The sequence below is a fragment of the Molothrus ater genome, chromosome 1, assembly GCF_012460135.2.
Source record: "Molothrus ater isolate BHLD 08-10-18 breed brown headed cowbird chromosome 1, BPBGC_Mater_1.1, whole genome shotgun sequence".
NCBI classification, from domain to species: domain Eukaryota; kingdom Metazoa; phylum Chordata; class Aves; order Passeriformes; family Icteridae; genus Molothrus; species Molothrus ater.
The window spans coordinates 13,771,797-13,799,417 of NC_050478.2; the positions used below are offsets into that span (position 1 = coordinate 13,771,797).

Consider the following 27,621-nt stretch of genomic DNA (forward strand, 5'->3'; position numbering starts at 1 on the left):
TTACTCTGTCATATTTATCTATCATGTTGGAAATAATAATTTTGAATTACGTCATTTCACAAGCACAAGTTGCTGGATCTCTGCTGGTGCAATACTTGAACTTGATGCAAAGTTTTCTGCTATACCAAAGGAAAATTAGAATTGCAATGTTCATGGAAATAAGATGCTATATAGCCAAGTGAAATTTAATCTCTCTTCATGTCACTTCTCAAAAAAAAATATTAACAGCTATTGCACAAACACTCACCCATTCCAACTTACTATTAGTTAGACATGTGAAAATTGCAAGCTACCTGATTCTACTTCCAAAGTTGTAATGTCATGCTAATCTTAACTTCTAGCAATTTACTTTAACATAAGAGGAGCTAATAGAGAAGATTGAGAAGGATTTTATCTGGCTGTTACCTTCACAAAACCAACAAAAGTATGTTACATCAGAATCTAGCAAATTATAATAAATTTGGGTGATTTACCCTTTGAGGAGGGACCTACAAATGCAAGGCTCTCTCAGTTGTTCCTAACTTCCTTTGTGATTATAGAGTACTATTTGTATGTGAAGCACTGGCATGAGACTCCTAGAAAACTTATTTTCACACGTTTGGAGAACAAGCATAGCCTGGAAGAATTAAATCTTAGCTTCCCTGTGACTCTCTCAAAGTTTACTGAATTCTACCTGAAATAAGAGAAAAATTATTCCTTCATTCTTGAAGTCTAGGTTAAGAATGGACAGCTTTAGTTCTGAGCATTCTTGAGATAAAGGTACTTGTGTATTGTTCCACGTATCTCATTAATACTTTTATTTACAAAAATATTTCTTTTACCTTTTACTGTACACATCTGGGACTTGAGCTAGAAATATTTTTATAGGCAGAGGCCAAAGTTTTTCAGATTGTGTCCGCGATTTCTAGACCCAGATATGTTCTTATTGGACTAATGCATTGGCCATGTCATCTGGCTGTCACCTATGTACATTGATTTTTCACATTTCCTGAAAAGTTTACAGCATTGTATATTCACAGCTGTGTATACCAAGTATTCTTGCTTTTTCTTGCCCCTGAAATCTAGGAAATCCTACTTTCTTTTCTCTGTCAAGGCATTTCAGGGACTCTTTTCATTCAAAGGAGGGTCACAGGTCCTTTTTAGTACCTCTATTTTATGCATTTGAGCATCATTTACATCTTTGAAGCAATACATACGGTGATGAGTAGTGGCTGTCTTGGTTATTGTACCCTGTATACTCAAGAAAAAAAATTGTTCATTTGCAAGTGTAATTTTGGAGTGTCTATAAATGTAACTTAATAGAGAAACAATTCCTACCTCCACTGTCAAGCTTCTGCTGCAGAACTTGGAATCTGCATAAGGCAAAGGTTTGGCATAAATCCTGGGGCATAAATCCCAACTCAGGCATATCCCAATCCTTTCCTGTATGCATGGGAGTCCAGTATCTCCAGTCTTCATCCCGTTTTTAGGGCAGCTCTCTGGGGAATACACACTTAAAGTGAACTTTGCCTCATTTCTGTACTTAGCTAACAAGCCTGTCATGGTTTCAGCCCAACCAGCAGCTCAGCTCCATGCAGCCTCACTCTCCTCATGTTGGGATACAGGACAAATTGGAAGAGTAAAAGTGAAAAAACCTCATGGGTTGAGATAAATACAGTTTAACAGGTAAAGCCAAAGCTGTGCATGCAAGCAAAGCAGCCAAGGAATTCATTCATCACTTCCCATGGGGAGGCAGCTTTTCAGCCATCCCCAGGACAGCAGGGCTCCATCACACGTGATGGTGACTTGGAAAGACAAACACCATTGCTCTGAACCCCCTCCTTCTTCCCCCAGCTTTATATGCAGAGAATGGCACCCTGTGGAGTCATGGTATCAGCATGTGGAAATGCCTTCAGTCAGCTGGGGTCAGCCTCTTGTGCCACCCCAGCCTCCTCACAAGAAGCAGAAAAGGCCTCAATGCTGTATCAGCACTGCTCAGCAATAGCCCAGACATCTCTGTGTTATCAGCACTGCTCTCAGCACAAGCCTGAGGCACAGCCACATACCAGTTACTGTGAAGAAAATTAACTCTACCCCAGCCAAAACCAGCACAAAGTCAAAGAAAGTAAGTCACTCCTACAAAGTAAAAATGCATTTTTTACAAATAACAAATAGAATGCAAACCTTCAGGCCCCAGTGGTACAAGACCTTATCTGACTGTAGAACAAGTGGATTAAAACACTAAGCCTGAATAAACACAAAACCCAGTTCTCCAATGAGGCTTGAAACAGAAACGTTGCACAACTGGGATTCCATTTTTTCAGATTGTATCTCTACACAAGATCTGGAACTAATGCTGTTTTCAGCTCGAACATCTGCACAATAAAGCTGTGCTATCTTCAATAACCACCCAACTCAGCAGAACTCCAATGTGATTTACAGAGTTTCCTTTGCAAGACTATCATCCCCAAGCACTGGACAGGAAGCTTAGGCAACAGACTGAAGTATCAGGATTTTATTACTGGTGTAGTAGTTAGACCTTCTTCCTTATCCTTATTCCTTGTTGGCTGTAGTAGAAATAGGAATTAGGTCACAGGTTCAAAGATTTGAGATTCTGAAGTCACAGAAGTAAACATCACAATGAGAGATGCATTATGCCATTAACTAAGCATTACCAAATACACATTTACTCTAAGCTCCCAGCATTTAATGTATGTTGCACAGAGAAGTGCACATGAGATATTCTGTTCTGCTCATTCTCTTATTTTGAAATCCATTTTAATTGCTAAGTCCTGTTCCTTCATCACATATCCATGGGGAGTATAGGAATTACCACACAGGAGCACCTTCTCTTGCATTATGGGCATCGTGGATATAAGTTAAATGATATTTGTGGTATCAGAGCAGGTTCCAACAAAAGGGTATCATGCTCACCTCATTTCCTACTTTCCAGAGCTCATTTTATGAAAAGCCATAAACAGATGGCATTTTCATCACACCCACTGGTCTGTTCAGATCAGAAGAGATCAGTGGAATGTCGGGTCCGGCTGTCTGTCTCTGCCCCGACACGGGTAGGGTGGTTCTTGGGTGGCACGCGTTTCAAAGCACGAGTCTGGACTCTTCAGCTTTTCGGTCTTCAGATTGTTTATTGTTTCTTATCTACAAAATTTTCTGTCTGCCCAACAGAGGTCTGACCTGCAAGGCAGCCAAAGGCACTCTGACCACCCACGAGGCGGTCATGTCTTTTTATACTAAAATTTACGTACATGATATTTACCTTTATTTTCCAATACTTTTCACCCATGTTGGCAAGTGCACCTTCACCATAAACCAATCCCCAAGTGCCAACATCACCAAAGGAGATGGAGGACAAGAAGAAGAAAGAAGAAGGACGAGACACGCCCTGATCCCTCCATCTTGTCTCCATAACCCCCCTGTACCAAAAACCTTAAAGTTTATATTTCACCCTCTAAATGTGTCCCTTTTACACCCTTCACTCTAAAGTGATTCTCATGTCCTCAAACTCTTGTTACTTCTGTGGATGGATCAAAATCAAGCCACCAAACACTCTTGGCAACATTCCAGGATTTCCGAGACCCCCAAGGGTTCTCCTGGCAACTCTGGACATCAGGAACGATGTGCTGAGATCCCACAGTGGAACATATCACAGGGAACTTCAATGTTTTTCTCTCCTTCTGGGGTTTCACACTCCTGGGCTGTGAAGAAAGAAGCCTTCACTGACCTTTTATGTTTGATTTGAGTTTAGGGTTGTTTTGGTTTTTTTTACTATGAGAAAAGATATGAAACATTACTCCAGTGCAAACCAAGTCTTTTTAGCCAGCCATAGCAGGAGGCAAGTGCCTTCATCACTAATCAATTTCCTTTATATAATAAAGGGAAAAACACTGCTAAAGAAAGTATTGAGGTCCTGATGGGTTGCCAGAAGAGACTAACTCAGTATCTGTGAGATTTTCTGAGAAAGGAATATACATCTCCATCTCTTTTTTGGCAAATAAGGATCTCAGTTTTGCAACTCTTTATGCCATGTTATATTCACCATTGATCTGAGTATCCTGAAGTCTATAGTTACTGCACATATGCGTTGGAACCCTATTACATATGCAATTTAACTATATGGACCAAAAAACCCACACATTTTTAGGGATAACTATTTTAACAGTCCTATTTCAACAAACTGAGCTGTTGAATTAAAATTAAAAGCCTTTGCTATCCTACCTCATAATGCAAATCAAATTACATAAAGAGAAGGTGAGGTGCACAGAAACTGCAAGAGCTTAAGGCAAACACTGGTTTCCAGATGGGATTGAATGGGTCAGGTAGAGAGAACTAGAGAAGCAAGATCCATAACAATTCTGTAAATCAGGATTTTTTGGTGAAGTGCTGGTAAGACTGAAAGCATAAATACAGGACAAAAAATAGGTTTCTGTCTGCACAGAGAACTAATCACACATGTCCTAAAGCTGTCAGCACCAGTGACACATGGAGCTGCAATTGAAGACAAAAATATCTTCAAACATTTTCAGATATGCACTGATTATTAATTTATGTTGTTCATCTGAATAACACAACTTTTGAAGTTGACATCGGGAACCCACATAAACTAAATAACTATCTAGGTTAGACTAGAAATTTGGGTCAGGGAACTTTATTGCAATATACAATTTGTACAATGTTCAAATTTAAACCTCCCTAACAAAGAAAAGAGAAAAACAAGTCTTGTGAAGAATTTCGAGTTTTTAATCTGAGACTGTTTCACAGGTAACAGTGAATTCTCATTTACATAACAATGCTGAAAATTAGCTATTGACAAAAATCCAACAAATTTTAACGAAATAGCTCCACAACACTTTATAATGTCCTCCTGGGATTGTGTATTTTCAATTCCAAATGAATAGCTGACTCATTCCCAAGAGATGCAGAGGCACATATTAGCTTAAGCCCTTCTTGTATTCTTATGCAATTGTTCAGCTCTGTAAATATCCATAAAATATTTCTACAATACATTCAAAAGGTTAGGAACTATTCAGAAATAATTTTTTACTTAATGCTAAATAAGTTAAAATATGCTAGCTGATAAGGAAGAGTAAAGAGAAACTAAAAAATCCTTATCTAGTATTTCATGGTCATGGATATCTCTGTACTTCAAGCTTAATTATATCCAAATTCACCAAAACAGAAATATTAAGGAGAACATGATATTTGCCTAAGCATACTGCAACAAGGCCAGATTTTGCCAAAGTCAAGGTTTTGCTGTTTAAAATGGGATGTGAATGAACTTGGATATCTTGGTCTTAAGAGCTCCTGACTACAATGGCTACAATTTTGCTACTGTTAACAGCTACAATTTTTTCAGTGCTGACAGGGCTGCTGCTTACACTCAACCCAACCTGAATGTCTAACACAACCTGATACCATCAGGGTTTTCACTTAGCCTCAAAGTTGCAAAACCTACTTCATACCTTCAGATCAAGCTTGACATATGAAGCCAACAAAACTATTACTACCCTTTAAAATTACATAATCCATGCCTGGGATGTTCATGGCACATCTTCTATGGCACAGAATCAGGATCACTGTCCCAGATGTGTAGGATGTATCCAATTCCTCCCTTGCCAAAGAACTTTCTATCTCACCTCTCTTGGCAAGTCTTCAGCTACCATGCTGGTCAGGGTCTGCTGCCTGTACACCATTATTCTGATAATGCCATCTCCCCTTCCTTACCACAGCTGCTTATCGGAGGACTTTTTCTTCAAGATTAAAGTTAATCTGTCTTGGGAAGGATCAGGAATTTGTAACATTGGGGTTGGGTGTATCTTGCTTAACTGCAATCAAAAGAGCCAGCTGTCTGTTCCTAGCTCCCCTCTGAACCGTTTGTTTGTTTAGTAGAAGGAGAGGGACTTCAGCAAGAGCAAATAACTCCACCCTCAGAGTTATGGACTGCACTACAGAAACACTGCCTGCCATCTCACTGAAATACAGAACTAGTCTACAGAGAAATACCTAGAGTTTAGATTTTCACTGTTAGGTAAGACAAGTATCACTTCAAGCAATTAAGAGTTAATTTATCCAGGAATCAGAAGAAAGGAAATGGACTTTCTATACCTACTCCTATGAACTTCTCTGAACTTTAATGTAAGCAGTCATGTATTATGTAGAGAGTTTGTACACACTGAGAGATCCAATTACCAGATTTGGGACCAGATATCTGAAGTTTAGACATGCAACAATTTACTGGACCATTTAGTATCTGGACCTTAAGATAGGGCTATTTCCCATAGCAGGTTCACAAATGCCATTGCAGTTCTCCTGGGTACCATCAGTGTGGGATGCTCTTCAAGGTTTTCACCCTTTCACCACTTCTGCAGTGATGAGGCACAAGTAAATCTGCAGGCCAAGTTCTGGCTGTGCACCAGCTCTGCCCTTCAGGCAGGTCTGCCTCTCTCATCACTGGACATACTCAGCTTCACAAATGCTGAAGGAGAACCAACTCATTTTGTACCACTCCTACTGAGTACTGAGCTAAGACAGTAGGCACAACTATTTTTTCCAGCCCCCTTCTGGCAGTATATTCCTTAATTTTCTTAATTTTGCCTGTTTTCTGCTGGGATGGTTGGGTTTTTTTTGGGTTTTCGGTTTTGGGTGTTGTTTTTTTGTTTTGTTTTGTTTTTTGGTGGTTTGTTGGTTTTTTTTTTCAGCTTATATGCTACAAGGTCTAGCTATGCTTTCTGCTACAATTATTGACTGACTTGAGCAAACAAAACCTGCTGATTTGGCCTAAAGTTCATACCTGATGGCATATCAGCTACATTCTCTGTATTTTTGATATCTTGCATCCTACTTTATGTTGCTAAAGCAACAAAGCAGATGAATTCATTAGGAATAAAATCTTTAACTACATTTATCATCTATTTAGCCACTGTGCTTATGATTCTATTCATTTGACAGGCTCATTTCCTTATCAAGTCTGTATTTTAAAACAAAGCTGCTGTCCTGACACCACTTCTCGACATTATTGCAAAGTTAATGTTATATTTTAATAGGATTATTTTATATCAGGAATTCCATTTTGTGTGTTTCATTTTGCTGGGCATCTGTCCAAGATCCCAGATAACTAATCTCTAAAAAGTGACCTACATACTTAACCATTGTCCCGTTCATAAGTGACACTAATTGACTCATATTTTCTGTTTGATCTATACACAATTTCTCTCATGCAATTGCATAAATCCTTGTACTTTAGTAATTTTTTTATTTATGAGGATTTTTCCAAGAGTAATTCAGACAGACAAGACTACCCCATATCCTAATCAAAATTTAAGTTTATGTGGACATTGTTAATCATGGTTTCCTTTGTCCTAAATATAGTCTTTCTGCAGTGCACAATGAAGCCATGAAAGCACTAGGTTTATTTACTTACAATTTCAGCAGAGGCAGACATCAGAATCAGATTTGTTACATAATCTGCTGTAAACTGATTCTTTCAGATTCTTTAGACTGGCTGGACAGCTATACTTTGTATTTTCAATACCTTTGCAGGGGGCAGAGGAGTATGTGAGGAAATGCCTAAAATTTGTTATGAAACTTCAGAGTAGAGCTTTGATAATTTTATTGTGCGAGTGCCCTCTTCATGCTTGAAGGAAGCTTTTCCTTCCTTCAAGTTTGAGCATATGCCTTTATTTTTCCTTGGTACACTTGAAAAAGCTCTTGGACATTGCTGTAGCTGTTCCCTTCATGTTAAGTTGCATTAAAAAGAATAACAAGTTCCCTTGCCACAGGTGGAAGCTGACCATCTTGCTAGAGAAAAATTCAAACTTGAATTTTGTTACCCAGAGGCAGCTAGGCTCTGCTAGAAGAGTCATCAGTCTGAGAAAAAAAAACTTTGAAAAACAAACTAAAAGGAGCCAATAAAAAGTAATACTTCCAGAAATATTAATAACTTGGGCAAGTTCTCTTTTGGGCTTTGGGCAAATGAGCAGCAGAAAGCAGAGTTCTGTTGTCAGTCATTTACAAAGGAGATCTGGTAGAAATGTATCTCCAGAGATGCCTCCTGACCTGAGGCCTGCAGGTGTGCACATCTGCATGAGTGCATGTTTGCTGCTGTGCACACTTGCATGAGTTGTTTCTGTTCTCATCTCACACCTTTCCAATGCTCAACGAGACCTCTGCTGTTCATACAGATGTGCAGCTGGGTTATGAGAGCAAATCCATTTCTGATCCTTAGGGAGCTAATGGCAAAGTGGGAGACCAAACAGAACACCTAAGGATTTCCAGGGCTAAAATACTGGCTAAAGAAATGTAACATTTATTGGTCTCATTCTTGAAAGTGGGGTGGTGTGAGGGTGTGTATAAACTGGAAGCAGAAGGACTTTGTGAAACCAACTGATCTACTCCAACAGCATGAGCTAATATTACATGTTGTTTGAGCATAATGTTTGTCACCTCAGGGATGCTCTAGTCTGGGGAAGAGACACACAACCAGATCTAACACTGGCCAAAACAGCTATACTGAACCAGCTGGGACAGCAAATCAGCTTTGCAGTCATACACTACAATGAAAGTGGATACTGACCCTCTTCAGACTGTCTCTGTTACAACACAAGCTTAACTGTGACCAAGTTAATATTCTGGACTGGGAAAAATTTTGCATGGCATTTGTAACTGGTTTAATTGTCAAATTATATAAATACTTAATTTAATCTCTTAATAACAACAGTTCCCAAACCACATATATTTCATTTTTCATAGAATAGGCCTATAAACTTACCATATGCAAATGCATTTGTTGCTCTAGATCTTGACATCACATCTCATGTATTTGGCTAATTCTCTGAGAAAGAGTAAAAAAAATTCTGTTTAGGTGCTCAGTTCACCCACTTCACAGGTGCTGTGGAAAAACACACGTATGAACTATCCACATGGTCACTTGCAGAGCATCTGTGGGGGACAGAACGCTATATAGTCATGGCTGTAATGCAGAACTGTGCAATTTATTAGAAAAGTGGAATCTACCTATCCTGAAGAATGCTTTTCTTCATGATTTTGTCTTTACCTTTTCCTTTGTTCTGCATTCCCCCTTTTTACCTCCCCCTTCCATTTCCAGAATGGTATTTCCATTTGCCAGGATTAAAGCCACATTATTTCATTTTCCCTTCACATCCTTAGATCTCAGAAGATACTTAAGTTTTTCATTGTATTTAATTTCAGTGATCTAGAACTAACAATGGCTGTGCTTCAATAGCAGTATTTAAAATAGCATTTAGATAAATATTATTATTATAAATCAAAATTAAATAATTCCCATTTTGTCTTTCATTAAATGGAACTATTGGTAAGAAAGACTATAAATTGAAACACTGTCAATATAATTTTTTCCTCTTGAAAGGCTATAAAATTTAAAATAATTTATTTCTAAATACATATTAACACAAGAACAGCAGGAAAAATGAGTTTCTGTCCTCAACACCCACAGAACACCCCACCCCCCAAATCTCCCCCATAGGATACAAGAAATTGCCTACTTTTGGAACGTCTTTTGGCTGCTTTACCAGTTTGAAAATAAAGTGCAGACATTTATACTCCACAAGGTGTCACTCTAAAACAGCTGGAAAAAAAAGGTGTCTTTTTTGCTCTGAACTTTACCCAGAAGGTCAGAAATTAACAGCATTTCAAATTTAAGCCTGAATTATGAGATTCTACTCAGAGCTACTACAATGTAAGAGTATAGGCAGTGGGTATTTTTCTGGTAAATAGTGTATTTCAAAACTAGTCTCTTTTAAACATATTTGCCTAGTTGAAGTGTGGGAAAAAGAAAAGAAAAAAAGAAAGTGTGTCAGTATCAGTAACTGTTTCAGTTTGGGGGAGCATCCAGCAAGTATTTTATCAGGATACATTGCACTGTCCTTTATTCAACTACCACTGGCTCGTTGAAGACACAGAAAACAACATCAGACCCAACAGCTTAGGTCTGCAAGGTATCCAAGCTTTTTAATAAAATACATTTTGTCTATAAACAAATTATCGTTTTAAACAAATATATTATGATCTATAGACATTCAAATATCCTCCAAAAAAATACAAATACTTGTCAGCAACAAAACCTCACTTTCTATGGTTTGTGGGCAATCAGTGAATGAATCCTCTGGAATCTAATAGAGAGAATTCCCAGAAAGTTTTCTTGAATCTAAAAAAACCTACATTCCAACTTCTCCTGTAGTAAGTCCATTCCTTCATTGCTAACTACCTCTTTCCATGAACTTTTGAGAGATCTTTGACACATCTATGAACTTTAATTGCTGTAGACCACCAGGTTCAAAACACACTAGAAGAGATGCAATACAAACATGAGCAACTGTCATTTCACAGGAAACAACATTAGTATTTCAGGAAAATTAAAATCATCAATGAAAAAGAACAAAGAATGTATGGAACAGGTCTGATAATGTGAGGGAAGGAGCTGAAGGTAAAAATTTACATAAGATACAACAAAAGAAAGTGGAACAGATTTTGAAACGTTGACACTTTCCATGCTGTGCTCAATACTGCAGAGTTCTGATCCCTACAGAGACCAATGGGGCTTTTGCACAAAAAATACAGAAATTAAAAAATAAACAGTCTCACATCCAAACTTACCTGCTTGTGTTATACCCTGTAACAGCACTGTTTTCAAACACTGTGTTCAATCTACCTAACTTTTCCTGGTTTTCTGTGGCTGTATTTTATTTAGGACCATTTCCAATAGGTACACTTCAGAAAAGCTAATTAGATCAGGCCTCAAATGAGAGAAAAGGAACAATGTCTGCTTTGAAGATCTCAACAGATCTGGGCCACTCAGTTGTCATGAAAGCTGCAGCTCCAGGCCCATGTCTGGATCTTTGAAGTAACTGACAACTTCACTGGTAAAAATGCAGGGGTGTCAAGGATTTCAGTATTCTTTTGTTTGTTTGCCAGCTGACAAACTTCAGAAAGCTTTTAGGTCACACAACCAGGATCTTGGAGAACCTACTTCTTCAGAATCAACTTCATCAAGCAAAACACCTCAGTATGCATTAAACTTAAAAATGTGTTTGCAGGTTTTGCAGTTCTGTAAGAATTAATGGAAGCTAGAAATGGGATAAATACTTTGCTTAGGGGGAAAAAATCCTTAAGAGAACTATTTTAGAAAAAACAACATCCTTGGTCCAGACTGAGCTTGTTAAAGAACTCCGCAGCAGCTTTTACCTGGGGTGAGTAGAACTACATTGGGAAGGGCTGGAGGGGAGAAGCATGAAAAGTGAGAATATTAACAGCCTCATTCAAGGTTGTTTGGAAATCGTATTTTTGAAGCCGCAAAACAAAAACAATGACTTGGCTAGATAACCAGATTTCTGAATTGTGACATTTTTATAGCCATAATTCCATTCACAAGATGGATTAATCACACCTGATTTCACTGACAAAGGCTCTTAAAAGAGAGGAAAAAGCTCAGCAGTTACCATAACAAAGACACTTCCTTCACAGTTTTTTCCATTCAAGTCACACAGAATACAATGAAGTTTTTTTTCCTTAGTCTACATGCAGCACACTCAACTCACACCTTACTCATTCTCAGACTTTGTGCAAATACACAGCTTTTGCTCCATACTCTATTGAACAAGCCTGTTGCAAGAAGGAAGTTCTAACTCAGAATTAAAAAAAAAGAGAAACCTGTGAAAATAGACTAAAAATTAATTAGACAAAGAAGAATAAATTGATTTTTGCTACCCACCATTTCCAGTTGGCATGACAGACTATCAAATTGCTCTAGAATTTACCTAAATTATTTTCCTCAGTTATTAAATCAAGCAAATACTAGAACACTTTTGCTGGAATAATGAGATCACTGTTATTCTCATCCACAAGGGCCTCATAGTGCCTTAAAAAAGTCTCCAAAAAAACTAGACCCCCTCCCCACATGACAATATTTTCTACAGAAAGGCTGACAAGCAAAAGGCAGTTACTTCTGTCAGCTGCTTAACAGCTCAGCACTCAATACAGTCTTGCCTTGTACACACCCACACACTAAATACCAAGGGATGAAACAGGAAAAAACTGTGGGCAAAATGAGTCAATCCAAACCAGAATCTGAGCAGACCCCTTAGTTTTCTTTGAAGTGATATTTAATTCAGAAAAAGATCACACTGAATTTAGCTATTACACTGATGTCTGCAGGGTAGCAGTACAGATCAGCAATTACATGTGACAAGAACAGAAGGAAAACCAAGCAGCAGACAACTTGCACTCCTCAGGACTGTATCAGTACAGCCAAAAAAAATATCTGCAATTATTCTTGCAAACAGCAAAATCTGTGGGAATAACAATCAAAAAGTCCTCCCAAAGAAACAAAATCCACACGTACTCACATAATATACTTATTTTAATCCCTTTCTTCACTGGCCAAAACAGCTGAGGCTGTTTTAGAGAGTCAAGAGAGATCTGTCTGGATAGTCTATAGAGATTTCTCTTTGCACATCTGCTTAAAGAGGGAAACAGTTATGACTCAAATCTGTACCTTAAGAGTAAGCTGACTATTACATTCCTCATCACCCACAAGTCTAGGAAGCTCAAGACATTTTACAAGAGATTATGTTACCTGAGCTACATGAAAATCTATTTTGAAAAAAAAAATGAAAATCCATGCAGGCTTGTGTACACACACATTCCGTCAAAGGCCAATCCTCTAGCTGTCTCTCTTAAAGAAATTTGCAGTTGTGTGTGGTTTCAGCAAGAAAGGAGTTTCAGACCATAGAAATGCAGTTTTCTAACAGGAAGGAAAAAACCACAATTTGTTTGGCCTTTTTTCATGATAATGAAAAAACAAAATTCTTGGTTCTGCCAAATCAAAGCTTGGGCAGTGCTCAAATTCTCTTTTAATAAACCAACTCAGATTCACTTGATGTTTCTATATAAAGAATACTATTGTATTGAAAAGGCCTTTTTCCTGCACCACATCCATCGGTGCTTCAGTGTGTGCCTGCTGTCCCAAAGGCTGAGCCCATCCTGGCTGCTCCCAAAGCAGGGTGGGCAGCAGGAGGGAGAGGATTCTGCCCCTTCACTCTGCTCCAGCTCTGGGGGCCCCAGCACAGGAAAGCCATGGACCTGTTAGAGCCAGTTTGGGGGAGCACCACAAACAATCACAGGGTAGGAGCAGCTCTCCAATGGAAACTGCCTGAGATGACTGGGCTATTTCATCCTGGAGAAAGAAAGCTCCAGAGAGACCTCACTGAGCCTTTCAGTACTTACAGGAGGCTTACAGGAGAGAGCAAGAGAATTTTTTACACAGGGAGACAATGACAGGACAAGGGGCAGTGGTTATAAAGAAAAGAGGAGAGATTCACATTAGATATTAGGAATGAATTCTTTACTCAGAGATTAGCACTCAACAAGAGTCTCAGTAAAGATGTGGTTGCCCCATCTCTGGAAGTGTTCAAGGCCAGGCTGGATGGAGCTCTAAGCAACGTGATTTAGCAGTGAGTGGCATCCCTGCCCATGGCATGGGGGTTTAGAACTAAATGATCTTTAAGGTTCCTTCCAACCCAAACCATTCTATGATTCTACTAGTAAAGAAATGAGTACCAAGTACACAGATGTGGAATAGACAAGGATTCCTCCCATCAAATTTCTAACTGTAGTTTAGTACCAGACTGTAGTTAGAACCAGACACTATCGTGAAGATAAAGGGGAATTTTTACTGGAGACATATCTACCACACACACAAGTTTTTCTCTATTTAAGTTTCCAAATCCCTTGTGAGTCAGGAGCAATGCCTACCTGTAAGAGAAAACAGACAGAGCCACAACAAACAACTCACTTGTTGCACTACAGAGGCTGCAAAATGGATCTGCAGGTTGCATTCATCCTGTCCAACCTGAACAGAACCTTTGACTTTTGCTGACCTTAGCACTTCGGATGTATTTTCACAGCAAAGAAGATATTTCAAAGTTTACTTTACTTTTGTTCCAAACCTGCATCAGAGCCTTAGAGGTCAGAGGTATCTTGTTACCTCCTTAAACCAACTGATGTGGCTGCAGGAAGTGAGAGAGAATACCTCTTACAAATGGTGTCAACTTAGGTACCTAGCGGGATTTTCAAAATAGTCAAGCAAATTATCCTGTGTATTTCAAGTAATTTAGGAAAGAATAAAAAAATCATATACATAAACCAACCCACCCCAACAGGGTCAGAGTGAAGAGGGTTAAATGCAAATTGAGTTTAAATTAAATTAGGAAGTCTCAATGACTTCAGTATGATTCCACCCCTCCTCCCCTTCCATACACTCACACTCTCTCACACACACCCTCAGTAAAGCCAATTAAGTAGGAAACAGGCCTCTCCTCCTACCACATCAGTAAGGCCATTAGTTCCAGCAAAGTTCCCAAATACTCTGCTCATAGACTGTACTGGCCAAGCAATTAGATCACTCCTGAATTTAAAAAGTACCCAGAAGCAGCTTTGCATATACACTAGTTTTTTCAAAGCACAATGGAAAGTTGGCACATACTGCATTTACGAGAGCTGTAATCTGGTTTAAACATGGGTTTATTTTAAAAATCTTCAGCTCTCATCTGTAGGCTACTCCAGAACTCAGTGAATCAGCAAATAGTTACTTATTGGAAAGCTCTCTTCCTTAGGACACCTTGACCACCATTCAGTAGTTTGCTGAAATTGTGAAAAGAACTGCACCATCAATCTTCACTACAGGCAACTATCTACAGGTGTTCAGGATCTAGAATGTGAAGTATTCAGGATGAACATTTAAATTTTAATATATAGACCTCCATTGAATCAAATATTCTGCAGAATACAGAAAATTTAAGTAAATAGCAGCCATATAACAGAGAGCATCTTACAGGTATTTACAATATATTTAGCATCACGTCATGAGCTTAGGTGTGCTTTTTTCCCTTTGTCTTCTTTCAAATACTCATGGATTTTAAAGCATCTCAACCAGGTTTTTAAAGGAAATCAGACACTACACAGGTTAAACAACATGGTTCTATTAAAAACTATCTTTAACCATGGCACTCAGTGACAGCAATACAATACTTTTTTCCACAAAGCAACTAATATAAAAATATGCCATAAAATCATCTGTAGACTAGTATGCTAGTACATACATATAATCATAACATTCTTTTATAAACTCTTTCCTGAGATACCTTGGGTTGTTTGATTTTCTTGTATTACTGGATGCATTATCTTTATGATTCATCTAAAACAATTGCAAAATATTTTGAATGTGCAGGACACTCAGTAACATGTAAAAGTAATTTGTAAATACATGGCAAAGAAACAGCTCTTAGAAATTATGCACTTTTTTACTTTGTTATATTTTTTAACATTTGGCTCCTTGGGAGACAGAAGGATGGTGCATGAAAAACCTGAAATTAGAGCTATGAATTGATAAAAAGCAGGAAAGCATTCAGGAATGTTAGGAGTTGGAATATATTATAAATGACACAAAGAGAAAGCCGTAAGTCATGTTGGCTATGTATTGTCTTACAAAGCAACTGGACATATCTTAGTTCACAGTATAATAAATATTTTTACTAATCTGTTTTGGAAGAGCAAATGTCTTTTAGGGTTTCAAGCTCCTGTATAAGTTTCTTGTTCTGAACTTCTAGCACTGCAACACGACTCTCCAGACATTTTATGTATTCTTTCTTCCGACGTCGACATTCTTTAGCAGCTTCCCTGCAAAAAGCAGAAGTAAAAAGTGCAAACAAAAAAGCCATTTGCATGCCATTAGAAAGCTCAGCAGAGTATGGAGACTATGACAGAATTCCAAATTTTGGAATATCTCCCAAATCAGTCTGAAAACACTAAGCAAAACTGGGTTCCACAAGGGCCTCAAGTGTCTCTTTCTCAAGTTCATATGGCAATCTGTAGAATTGCTTCCTCTCATGCCTTGATTAAAGTTCATAATAAAGGAGGTCCAAATGAAAGACAGTTATTCTGCTTTATGACAATAAAGATCTTTGAGGGCCTTGAGTTCCTCAATGAGAGTCTTGTTTTGGTTTTCAAGCACAGCCACACGATTTTCAAGACATTTGACATATTCTTTCTTCTTTCTGCGACATTCTCTGGCAGCTTCCCTGGAACCAATACAAGGCAAATGACTACAGGAACAGCCACAATATGGCAAAGACTGGATAAATGCAATTACCTGCAAACCCTGTGGTTCCACAATAACAACAACCACCACCACCAACTGCTGGATTGCACAAACAGAACATCGGATAACATCCAAAAGCAGTAACATAGTTAAAATATAATCCAAAGCATCTAGAACTTGAAACGCATCCAGCATCACCAAATACAAAGATGGAACCAATACACAGAAGAATCGAGAAAAACAGGGAGTAATTGATCATGTATTGACTTGAGTTGCACTAAACATTAGGATGGAAAGCAGCATTTCTTCTTCCAGCCACATTCTACTTTGTCTGTTTATCGGGAGCATTGTCTTCTGCCATCAAAATCTTAAAACCAAACCCAGAGAATATACTTTCAGAAAAACACAAACATAACACTACTCTCTTCAGATAAAAACTAGATGCCAAGCTTACATGTAGATAAAAACTCACAGCATGTTGTAACAATGTACAATACAATTTAATCCAAACAAATACAATTTATTAGCATTTCAGAACTGGCTGCCTGAGCACATTACAGCCACACGAGTCTGTAGTTTTTGTTGCTGGCAAATGATAGCCTGAAGCCATTTTTGTAGTTCTGCTCAAAAGTCTCTAATATTTGAGCTAAACGCTTTGGCTAGTGTGCTCAGAAGCAAGTGACTAAACAAGCATTCAATTCCAGAAGAAATATTAGAAGTACTGGGAGTCCTCCTTTACTACCTTGGAACATGACAAACTACCAAATTGTGAGAGGCTAACATTCCAGCAAGTTACGAGCTATAGCATAGGCATTAGTTTTAAAACTGAAGGAAGAAGAAACAAAAAGGAGGCACAACAATGCAGTGATTCTTGTAAGTAATTTAAAATAAAGGACAGGCATGAGAGCAAAGCAATACCATTAATTCAATTATAAGACAAGTGGCTAAGCAGTGTATTAGAGATCTGCAGACTATTTCTACTATTAATCTGCCAATGACAGAGGTGGCTACACATTTTAAAAAGACAGACTCCCCAAGGAATAGCAAGAAGACTGCACAGAGAAAGACTGACATTTACAACACTCAGTCAAGTCCATGACAACTAATTAAAAAATATACAGCAACTTCACACAATGGGCCTCACAAAATGACAGGGGCACTGCCAAGTATCTTATCCCAGCAGCCAAGTATTTGGCAAAGTCTATAATTATCATTCCATCTTTGAATAAGTCCTCTTCACAGCATCATTAATGGACAGCTGCTAATGAGATCCTCAGCTATTTTCCTAAACAATTCTTTGTGGGGATGCTTTAAAATGAAAGAGGCCCTACTGGTCATTTTACTGTCAGTAGTGGGAGAGGACAGGAAGTAAAATGCAACAAAAAGTGTAACTCTGGATCATCACAAAAATTATCTGATATTGATTTCTGAATCACCTAATATTTTCAAACTAAAAATCCATGGCTATAAGGACAGAGTTAACAACCAATACTCTATGCTAGAAGGACATGGGATGACTGAAAAGAATTTCCTGCCTTCCCTTCATCAATTACAGGCAGTGCTTATGACCTTAAGAAGAACACTTTGTTATAATGTTTGGGGGGGTGGGGGAGGTAGTTTCCAACACTGACCATGAATTATTGTATAGTCTTACCTATTTTTCAAAAGTCTCAGCTCTCTCTTGCGTGTGGCCTCTTCTGCCATTTGCTGAGGGCTGTGCAGAGTCCCTGGCGAGGCTGCCATAACCACTCCCTGAGGTAAGGTAGTAGTGGGAGTTCGGATCTGGTAAGCTGGCATGTCTCCAGTGGCAGCTGTATAAAAGAAACATATTTTAAAATCTATGGCAAAAAAAAGAAGTATATCTGAAAATAACAGATTTCTGACATGATTTATCCAGGATCCCAGATACATAAATTATTTCACACGTCTGTCATGACACAACTGTATTTTTTATCTTAATAGCATTTATTTCCATACTGTCAAGTGTCTGAATTGCTCTAGCACGTGGCCCCAGTAGCCAGCTGGACATGCTTCCACATGGCTCTCTTCCTACAACAAGGGGAAAGCAGTCTGAGAAACAGTTCTGGCAGTGACACTTCTGTTTGCACAATCCCACAAAAAGAAGGCCCTGCATCTAAACTGAGGTTTATATGCTACCCTGTTCTCCCTGCACAGGATTCAATTTGCTTCAGAAGACAACTTTCTCGTCCTTCCTTGTGATAGCAACAGTACCAGCTTTACAGCCTCTCCTCTTCTTACAAAATAGTTTGGCAACCCTTGGATAAGGAGTGAGAGCTGCTGTTGCTACAATGAAAAGAAACAGACAAGTGCTCAGGATATTCAGGCATTTGTTCCCTGGGCAAGAGGACCACACATGGGATGCTGCAGCATTAGCAGCAACAGGAAGCAGTGGCAGTTGCACAGAAAGGAGTGTAGCTGCACAGTAAATCAGAGGGCAAAAGTTCAGATTCAGCTCCAGCTTAGCAGTTTTGTGCCCTCCCCAAGCCAAATGCTGATCTGATATGACTGGAAACCAACACCTTTCTTACAGTCTCACGTCATTTCTTTGTTTCAGATGTACTTGTCCCTACGTGATGTACCTCAACTTAAAAACACTGGGGAAGTCCTAAGTACTTGTGTCTTGTCTGACAGAAAACAAAACCAAACAAAAAACATACTCCACTTTACATTCTGAGCAAGTATTTACCTATTTCCTTCCATAAATATTTTATATTATGATAGAACAAAAATTCAAATTTTGTCATTAAAGCAACTGTATATAGTTGATGTTTCAGAGGCTATTGTTACACTTATTTTATACTTTAATTCTCCAAAGCATTATTCAACTAATGGAAAAACGTGTCTCACAGTTTAACCCCAGCCTGCAACTAAGCACCACACAGTCAGTCACTTGTTCACTCCACCCACACAGCTCCCCAGCTGGATGAGGTAGAGCAAACTCATAGGTTGAGAAGGGAACAGTTTGATGGAAATAAAATAAAATGAAAAGGAAAATAACAAAAAGAAAGAGAAATAAACCCAAGAAAAATAATTAATGCAAATTAGAAGCAATTGTTTACCACTCACCAACTGATGGCCAGCCTGTTGCTGAGCAGCAGGCCCCAGGCCAGCTTTCCCTCCAGTTTATATGCTGAGCATGATGCCTTAGGTATGGAATATCCCTCTGGCTATCTGGGGTCAGCTGCTCTGGATGTGATCCCCCACAGCTCTGAGTGCACCCCCAGCCTACTCACTGACAGACTATGAGAGGCTGGAAAGTCCCTGACTTAGTGCAACTACTGCTGAGCAACAACCAAACCATGAGTGAGCTATCAACACCTCTCTCATCCTAAAACCAAAAAACAGCACTGTACCAGCTAATTGGAAGAAAATTTACTCTATCCCAACTGACACCAGGTCAACTTGGAAAAATAAAAGGTAGACAAAAACATCTTGGGGAGGCTGACAGATTGAGCAGTTAACTATAGGGGGGAAAAATAAATCTAATAAAAATATACTATTATTCTTACTATATTAATGTAAGTGCTTCACTAGTTCAAAACAAACAAAAAAATAGAATCAAGTTGTGCTTAGATTACAATTCCACAGCCATGTCCTGAAATCATTATCAGCTTAAACCCCATGCACCTCCCCCCCTCCTCAGTCCTGTGGGTAAAAGTGTTTGTGGAATTACAAGATGAACTGGACCAGTGAACTGACCTGGATAATCCCCCGGGGATGTGGGAGGGAGAGAGGGAGGGGGAAATCAGCTCAGAACAGCCCTGTGAGCAATGACAGGCAGCTGCCCTGAGCACAGGGCTTGGTCATCTTGTACATCTACAGGGGAATTGCTTAACCCTTCAAATCCTCCACATTTCCTAGCAGTCCCAGTCATGTCAATGGAATGGTACCTCAGCTCACTAACTATAAAAGTGGAATTTTAGCAACTCTTCAGGCTCACCTTTATGCTGCCCACATTACATACATCTTACAGACTCTATGGTAAGAACTATCTTTTCCTATCTCATCACTAGGTATTATTAAAGAGATGTTACCTTAATTTGCCTTAGCTACAATGAATTAGAAATCCAAGCAAACCATTCTGTAGATGAAGTCATGGTGGGAAAGCTCCACAACCCAGACCACCTCAGCCTGGCAAGACCAACTAATTTGTTGTCTGTGTTTGACTTAAGCTCAGATGGCAGCAAACAGAACTTACTGCAGCTTTTGTGCAGAGGACTCAGAGTGATCATGTACCTTCAGCAAGACTTAACAAAAGCAAGTCCCTATCTCAGCTGGGATCAGCAAACACCACTGGTAAATGTTCTAGTCTGAGCAGGTCCCAGTAGTGGCAGTCTCTGCCTGACAGTTGTCTCAATTAGAAACCTGCCAGCACAGGAACACAGATAAATAGTTATTCTGGTGGTACTGACCTTGCCAATCCAGACACCACTGTTTAGAAACAAGAAAAAAGCATAGCATAGCCCTGACAAAGTATCTTTTAGCTGTGCAATAATATATATTTTCTGATATATCATTGCAAAAATATATTTTGAAGATTGAAAAATGTTTTGTGTATTAGCTCAAGAAATTACAATGTAACTGACTTCCCTAGAAAAAGACCTTTGGAAAGATGAAACAGGTTCTAAACATAGTGGGATAAATTTAATTTTTTTCAAAGTTATTTTAAGCCTAATTATGTATCTATATTACAGTGAAGAATACCTTCCATTTCAGCATCTGAGACAAATGTCTCACACACTTCATCCAGACTGCCAAACTTCTTTGGCTGTTTCTAATGACACTTCACCAAGGTCTAATGTAATTCCTAAGGTACCAGAAACAGAACTGAGAGTGTTAACAAAGCAACAAACCTCGAGTTGGTGCATTTCCCTAATGCATTGCCCTGGGTAATTTTTTTTTTTTTACCCCTTAAAATGCAAGGGATTAAAAGTCACTGAAAACCTGAAGCTTTTAGTTGAGACTTACATAAAGGAAATTAAGAAAGCCAAAAGACAACTAGTGAAAAAAAACCAAACATGCATTAAAAAAAAAATTAAAATAAAAAAGCAATCACCTCTTGGAAAAAGTAACTTGCTGAACACTAGAGAGCATCCCTGCACTCAGTTCTTTCAGTGACTATCCAGGAGAAAAAACGCCCCATGTATTTGGATGCCTATTCTCCCCCTCTGTGAGTCATAATGGTGGGACTTGATTATCAAGGGGTTTTTAACTTCACCACTAAACTGGCTACACAAGGCATGAATCATTATCCCTTTGAGCATTAAATACATCGACCCTGAGAAGATATTTATCTTTGGATTAATGAAACAACGTGCGGCAGCAGTGAGCAGCAGCACGTAGGAGCCGGCAGGGAAGCAGTTAATGTTACCGAGCTGCCGGAGGCAATTGACGAGGCAGAAAGGAACTGACTAAATCGCAGCATGACTTGGAGCTGACGTCAATGTGTATCTTGTTTGGAGTTTAACTTTTCCAGTTCCCTACTGCAACACGATTCCAGGAAATCTAATGACGTCAGCCTTTTGAACTCAATTAGCTGAGGAACAGACCATTTTAACAGTGGAGGAGAAAACAAGCAGGCGTTACAGTACTTCAATTATTGCCCTCAAATCTGTTTCCATTCAGTGTTTTTTAATACTCGGAGCATAGGGTTGATTTACACGCTAGGTTGAAGCCCATGGCTATCAAATTTGTAGCGTCTATTGCTCAATAAAAAAGGCAGTTGTCATTTTTACAAAACCAAAAGCAATTATAAACACAGCAACACATATGACTATCACCACAATAAAGAAAAATGCAAAAGTAGACTGGTGGATTGTTTTCAGCAAAATCTTGCATCAAGTAATAAAGAACAGTTACTGAATCAATCTGTGCAAAAACTCATGCACTAACAGTGATTTTTAGTTTTTCCCCCACAAACAAAACTGTTAAAATTGCCCTGGAGTCCTACACTAAGTAGAGAGAATTAGAAGCTATTTGCATGACTTTAGAGAGATGAAAGAATTACAGCAACAGGTTCAAAAGAAAATGCCACAAATATTAACTAAACACTGCACAGACATACAAAAATACCATGTCAAAGGCTAACAAAATTTTTACCTGTTTCATCTCCTGTTACAGCCATGATCAACTTCTGCACACACGATTCTGCTGCTCCTCTACCAGAGCTCAGCATGAACTGTTCCAAACTACCAAGCATGTGCAGGATTACAAGCAAGAGCACTGACATCACAATGACCTCACTTGCTTACCGCTGTCATTAACGTGCTCCATCACTGGAACAGCTCACTGAAACTGCAGCCCAAAGAATTCCTTTTCCAGTAAACCTGTTTTTTTTTTCCTCTTCCATATTGCTATAATCCTAGCTTTGTTCTTTTCCCCTGAATTATTCATAAAGCTACAGAAAGCACTCACCACAAAGCAGGCTGTTAAGAAAGACCTGAAAATTCACAGCACTGACTGACAGAAATGAAAACGTGGCTCTAGCATTCATGAATGAATCCAAATGATAAAGTCATGACTGGATAGAAAATAAGGAAATTTAAAACAGACATGCAGTTGTTTTCATTGGAACAGTTCCACTAAAAGGCAGAGAACTCTGTTGGACAGGCATGCAAGACAGGAAAGCTTAATAAGCTGTAACAAATAGGTAAATGAAAGGCTAGAGCTCCTTGCTTTGCAGGAAAACCCACAACCCACTCATTTAATTTCAGTTAAAAGCTTCAGAAATTATTAAGGAACACTCCAACGAAGTAAGTCAACCTAAAGCCAGTGGTTTCAGATGCTGTAACAAGCAGAACAGTAACTCTGGGTAAAGGCTACCTCTTCCCCCTTCCCTCCTTTTTCAAAATATGTCCAAGAGATCTGTTTGACTCTGCTTTAAAATATAAATTAAAAAGAACAACAACTCAGCTGTAAGAGAGTTACTCCTTATTTACAAATACATTTCAATACAAATGAAATACATTCAGTTCAACACAAATGAAATAGTTTCAGACAAAGAGTCCAAGCACTGGTTTGTATGTAGTGCACAGCAAACTTCTAAGGTCTTTGTACTAAACTAATTCAGAGTGGTAATTTATCAACTGTGAAAATGTGCTGGATGGCAGCAGTGTTTGCATTGATGTTCTGTGTTTTACATCCTGTGTTTACAGGAGTGTTCTGTGATTACAGGAGCACTTCAGGATCATATGTACAGAAGATCAGAACTAAAGCACAAGAAGTTCAAGCCACAGATTTCAAATATCACTAACAATGTAACGTAAATACAAATAGATCCCAACAGAATTATTTTTATATAATTTTTCTACACTCACTTTCACTAATAATCAAAACACTTCCTTCTTCAGCTAGCAAAAAAATCCTTAACCCTTAATGTGTTAGGAAACTGCCCAGACACTAGAACTCCCTCTTCTTTTGCCTACAAATGTAAACTTGTAGCAAATACCATGTCACTCAATCGGATCAATATATTTGGCACTTTTATCCTAGTATTTTTCCACACCACAGGTTATCAGAAAATACCAAACACAGGGTTTATGTGATCTTATCCATTATTACATGAGATTCATTAACAAGTACTTTAGAAAAAAAATCAATACATATGCTATCTGAAAGATTCTGAAACAGAATCTGAAACAGATCTTTTCTGTTTCCAGCTATTTGTTATAGTCTTTTCTTCTACTATGATAAAGAAAATATATTATATGCTGCCTACCCAAAATTATTATAAAAATACATATGTAAGTGGTAGGATTATTAAGCAGAATAATTTTTCTATTATAATCTATGTTATCACAATATTAGGTGAACAGTCAACTACAAAGTGTACATAAATGACAAATGTTCATAACCTGTATGCCAACAGACTTTCTGGCATAGGCAAGACGAGCTGTAATAAGGACATTTCAGACACTTGTATATTCAACTTATTCCATTGTCTCACTCCATTGTAATTAACTCAGGTTTGCTGCCTTCATACAATTGTATTACTGTAAACATTTTCACAATGTTTTTATACATCTTTTTATTTTACTGTAGATGTTTTGTTTTTTCCTAAAGATTTTCCAATATCAATAGCATGTAGAATAAGTTGAAGCCTTTTATCTTCTCATCATCTCCAAGTTCATGCTCATTTACTGTTTGCTTTGTACTTTTCCCTGTATGTTATGTCACATTTTTTACCGAGCTATGAGGCTCAGTAAAGCACTGGACTTTGAATCAAAGGAATAGAGAATTCCAGGAAATAAAGTTCTCTGAGCATGGACAGAGAACAAATCAATTTAGTTAAAAGTATCAAGATGTTTCCAGAAACATGATGTAGAAGGTATTCAGTTACTGTCTCTGAATCCATTTTGAAAGTTTCCATCACAGGCAAAACACTTAAAGGGCAATTCCATCTTGTGGAGCCCTTTGCTGAGACTGAGCAGCCCTGTCAGAGAACAGCTCTGTAATGGAGAGTCTGTAAAGGAAAAGTCAGTCAAATGGAATTCCCAAGGACTGAAATGCTGCCAGACAAAATCCTCAAATGCTGTGCTTCTTCACAGATGGGAAGTTTAAGAAGCAGCTGAGGAGTTATTCTTTCTGCCCTGACACCAAAGCTCTGAAGAATCAAAGCAGTACCTATAAAATACTACAGTGAACCTGGAGAGATGGAGGTGGCCTCTGATTATTTAAGGGATGTATAGGCACACACACAGAAAACATATTAGACTCATACTCAGAACAACATGCAGTACTAGAGTGGGAAATTGGTTTGGGGGACAGCCAAATTTGGGTCTTAAGGCTTTGTTAAGTATGTATTCATAATAACATTTTAGGAAGTTGTAACAATACTCTCTGAACAAAAAAAACTTAACATTTGGCTAAGGTGTTTTCATTTTATAGTCTTAAAGCACTTGAAATGCTTCTGGAAAAGTCTTGGGACAACAATGTATTTTGACATTTATTTGATGATCCTCATCCACTCCATGAATACATACCTAAATCCTTCCTAGCTCTTCTCATGGCTTATTTGAGATAGCTGTTTTGGCTTAAGAAAGTATTCATACAGCCCTCCCCGCTACTTCTCTCTGTCAATAAAATATTTTTTTTAAATCTGTATTTTCTCCATAGCTATTAATTTAGTGTCTCCATAGAGAAATCTATCTCCCATTTTCAAAGGTTTTCATCACGTCATGTGTGCACTTTATAGGACCTTCAAAGCATTCCTCTATGAGAAAACTAGCTTCATTAAAGGATCTGCTTTCTAGTAACTGCAAGAGCCATAAGTTGAAAGGAAATTCTGCCCTAAACATATCCCAGAATCTTCAGAATTTGTGTTTTATTAACATTAACTGCTGAAAAAAACAAATTAGTTTCATATATTAAATGATGTGCACCTTCAGCATCTCACTTCAATCTGTAGGAGTACCTTTATTCCAATTAAACATGTCTCAAAATCTGCAAAGGACAATCCAAAGCAGAAAGTGATGTTATACTGCTATTTCACTCTTTTTAACCAAACACGGTAGCAGCCTTACTAAGCAGAGAACCTGAATCCCTTCCTAAGACTCTTCTATCTTGCTATGAGTATTTTACTTAATGGTGCAATAATGTCAACACAAAATAAGAAAAGCTTTAAGAAAAATTGTTTAATATGAAAAATGAAAACAAACTAGACTATTAAAATATACCTTGAACAACAACTTGGCTTCCAGGAAGAAAAAACTGTTGTGTGCCATCAGATGACTGCGCTGCATATTGCACAATGGTAGCACCTGGCTGAGGAGCTCCCGAATTTGTCACAGTCTGAATTGTACCACCTTGAGATATGGTAACTAAACAGGAAAAAAAAAAAAGAGAAGTTAGGCAACAGAAAGACATAACACATGCTAAAAAACATGCAATAAACACTGTCTTACGGACTCCTGGTCCTCTCCTTGCTTAAGGATCAATTGTATGACAAAACTTAGATAATATTAATACTGATTTCCACAAATATAAAGTCTGTTGTGTAGTATATACCATACATATAACAGATAAAAAGCCGTGTTCGACACATTTTATGTCTATGTTTCCAGAAATAGTAACTCTACTAAAATAGTTTAAATATGTGGGGAAAAATCATAGCTCCTAGCCATATAAAAGTGATGTTTTAAATACTAACATAGGAGTTATTTAAAAAAAAAATCTTAAAAAAGCCATTTATTGACTCTCAGAAAACAAAATCCAGGACATCAAGACAAAGGAAAAGACTAATAATCTTTTCCTTAGTGTAAGAAAAAGTTTAGCAAACTTTTAACCAGGTTGTACACAGTTGTACAGAGCCCAATACTCATGTAAAAAATGAAACAGAACAAAGTAGGGTTCTTCCCTCAATGTAATAGCAATATAAAAAAAAACAAATATACTTTCCCCATTAATAAAAATCATACTGCCTTCTTGCCATAATCAAGTATTTATCAAAATGCAATTCCCTAGAGACATCATTAATTGTATATTCCTTTTGAAATTAGCATTGCCTTTGTTAAACACAGAAATATCATTGAAGCACAGAATGGCTTGAGTTGGAAAGGACCTTCAAGATCATCTAACTCTAACTCTGGATCTGTTCAAGCACGTCCATGTCTGTCTCGTGCTGGAAACTCAGAGCTGGATGCAGCACTCCAGGTGGGGTCTCACCAGAGTGGAGGGGCAGAATTGCATCCCTTGATCTGCTGCCCACCCTGCTTTGGATGCAGCCTAAGATCTGGCTGGGCTTTCTAGGCTGCAAGCACACATTGCCAGCTCATAGTCAGTGTTTCAGCCACCAGCACATCCAGGTCCTCAATCCACTCATTGCCCAGCCTATATCCACATTTAGGATTCCCAAAACCCGTACACAGGATGCTGTGTATTGATGATGGGCATTGGCCTTATCATGAAGTTTGCATGGGTCCACCTCTCTACTCTGTCACAGTCCCTTTGGATGGGATCCCTTCTCTCTACTGAGCTTTGAGTATCAACTGCATCATTCAGCCTGCTGTCACCTGCAAACTTTCTGAAGGTGCATCTCCACAAAGATTCTACATCTCCAACCAAAGATACAAAATAATACTGGTCCCAGATCTCTGAAGGACACCACTCATCGCTGGCCTCCACCTGAGCATCAAGCTATTGACTGGAGCTCTTGGAGCCAACTCCTTATCTACCAAGTGATTCACCAGCCAAATCCACATGTCCTGTGTTAATTAAAGCAATCCTGAAACTTTCAGCTGAGAACCCAATGCCCAAAGAGTAAAAAATCTTTTCTCCCCTAGAAGATATTTAAACTATGCTATAAAAGTCAGACGTAAAAAAAGATAGAGACTTGCCAACTTCTCTGAATTCACTGTCAGATTACAGTATTTGATGCCATTCTTGAAGGTTCAGCTCTGCTTATCTCAATACAGGATTTGTTAGATATCTATATGAATTTTAGAGATTGCTGAGTTCAAATGTTCTGTTTTGGC

At 38.3% G+C, this 27,621-nt stretch overlaps 1 protein-coding gene across 8 annotated transcripts in view; it reads right to left on the reverse strand.

The window, feature by feature from the left end:
* Nucleotides 1-14,535: 14,535 nt before the first annotated feature.
* CREM (cAMP responsive element modulator) overlaps nt 14,536-27,621 on the reverse strand; it is a 35,322-nt gene continuing 22,236 nt past the window's right edge. For 4 of the 8 annotated variants that reach the window (XM_036399607.2, XM_036399634.2, XM_036399625.2 and 1 more), the window contains 3 exons: nt 25,825-25,968; nt 17,784-17,940; nt 15,489-16,109 (listed from right to left, as the gene is read on the reverse strand). In XM_036399607.2, the coding sequence (XP_036255500.1) occupies nt 15,965-16,109; nt 17,784-17,940; nt 25,825-25,968 (446 nt within the window). In that variant the 3' untranslated portion in view covers nt 15,489-15,964. Of the gene's footprint in view, nt 16,110-17,783; nt 17,941-22,249; nt 22,381-25,824; nt 25,969-27,621 lie in introns of those variants that run through there. The other 4 variants (XM_036399616.2, XM_036399644.2, XM_036399662.2 and 1 more) reach the window with 3 other exon arrangements.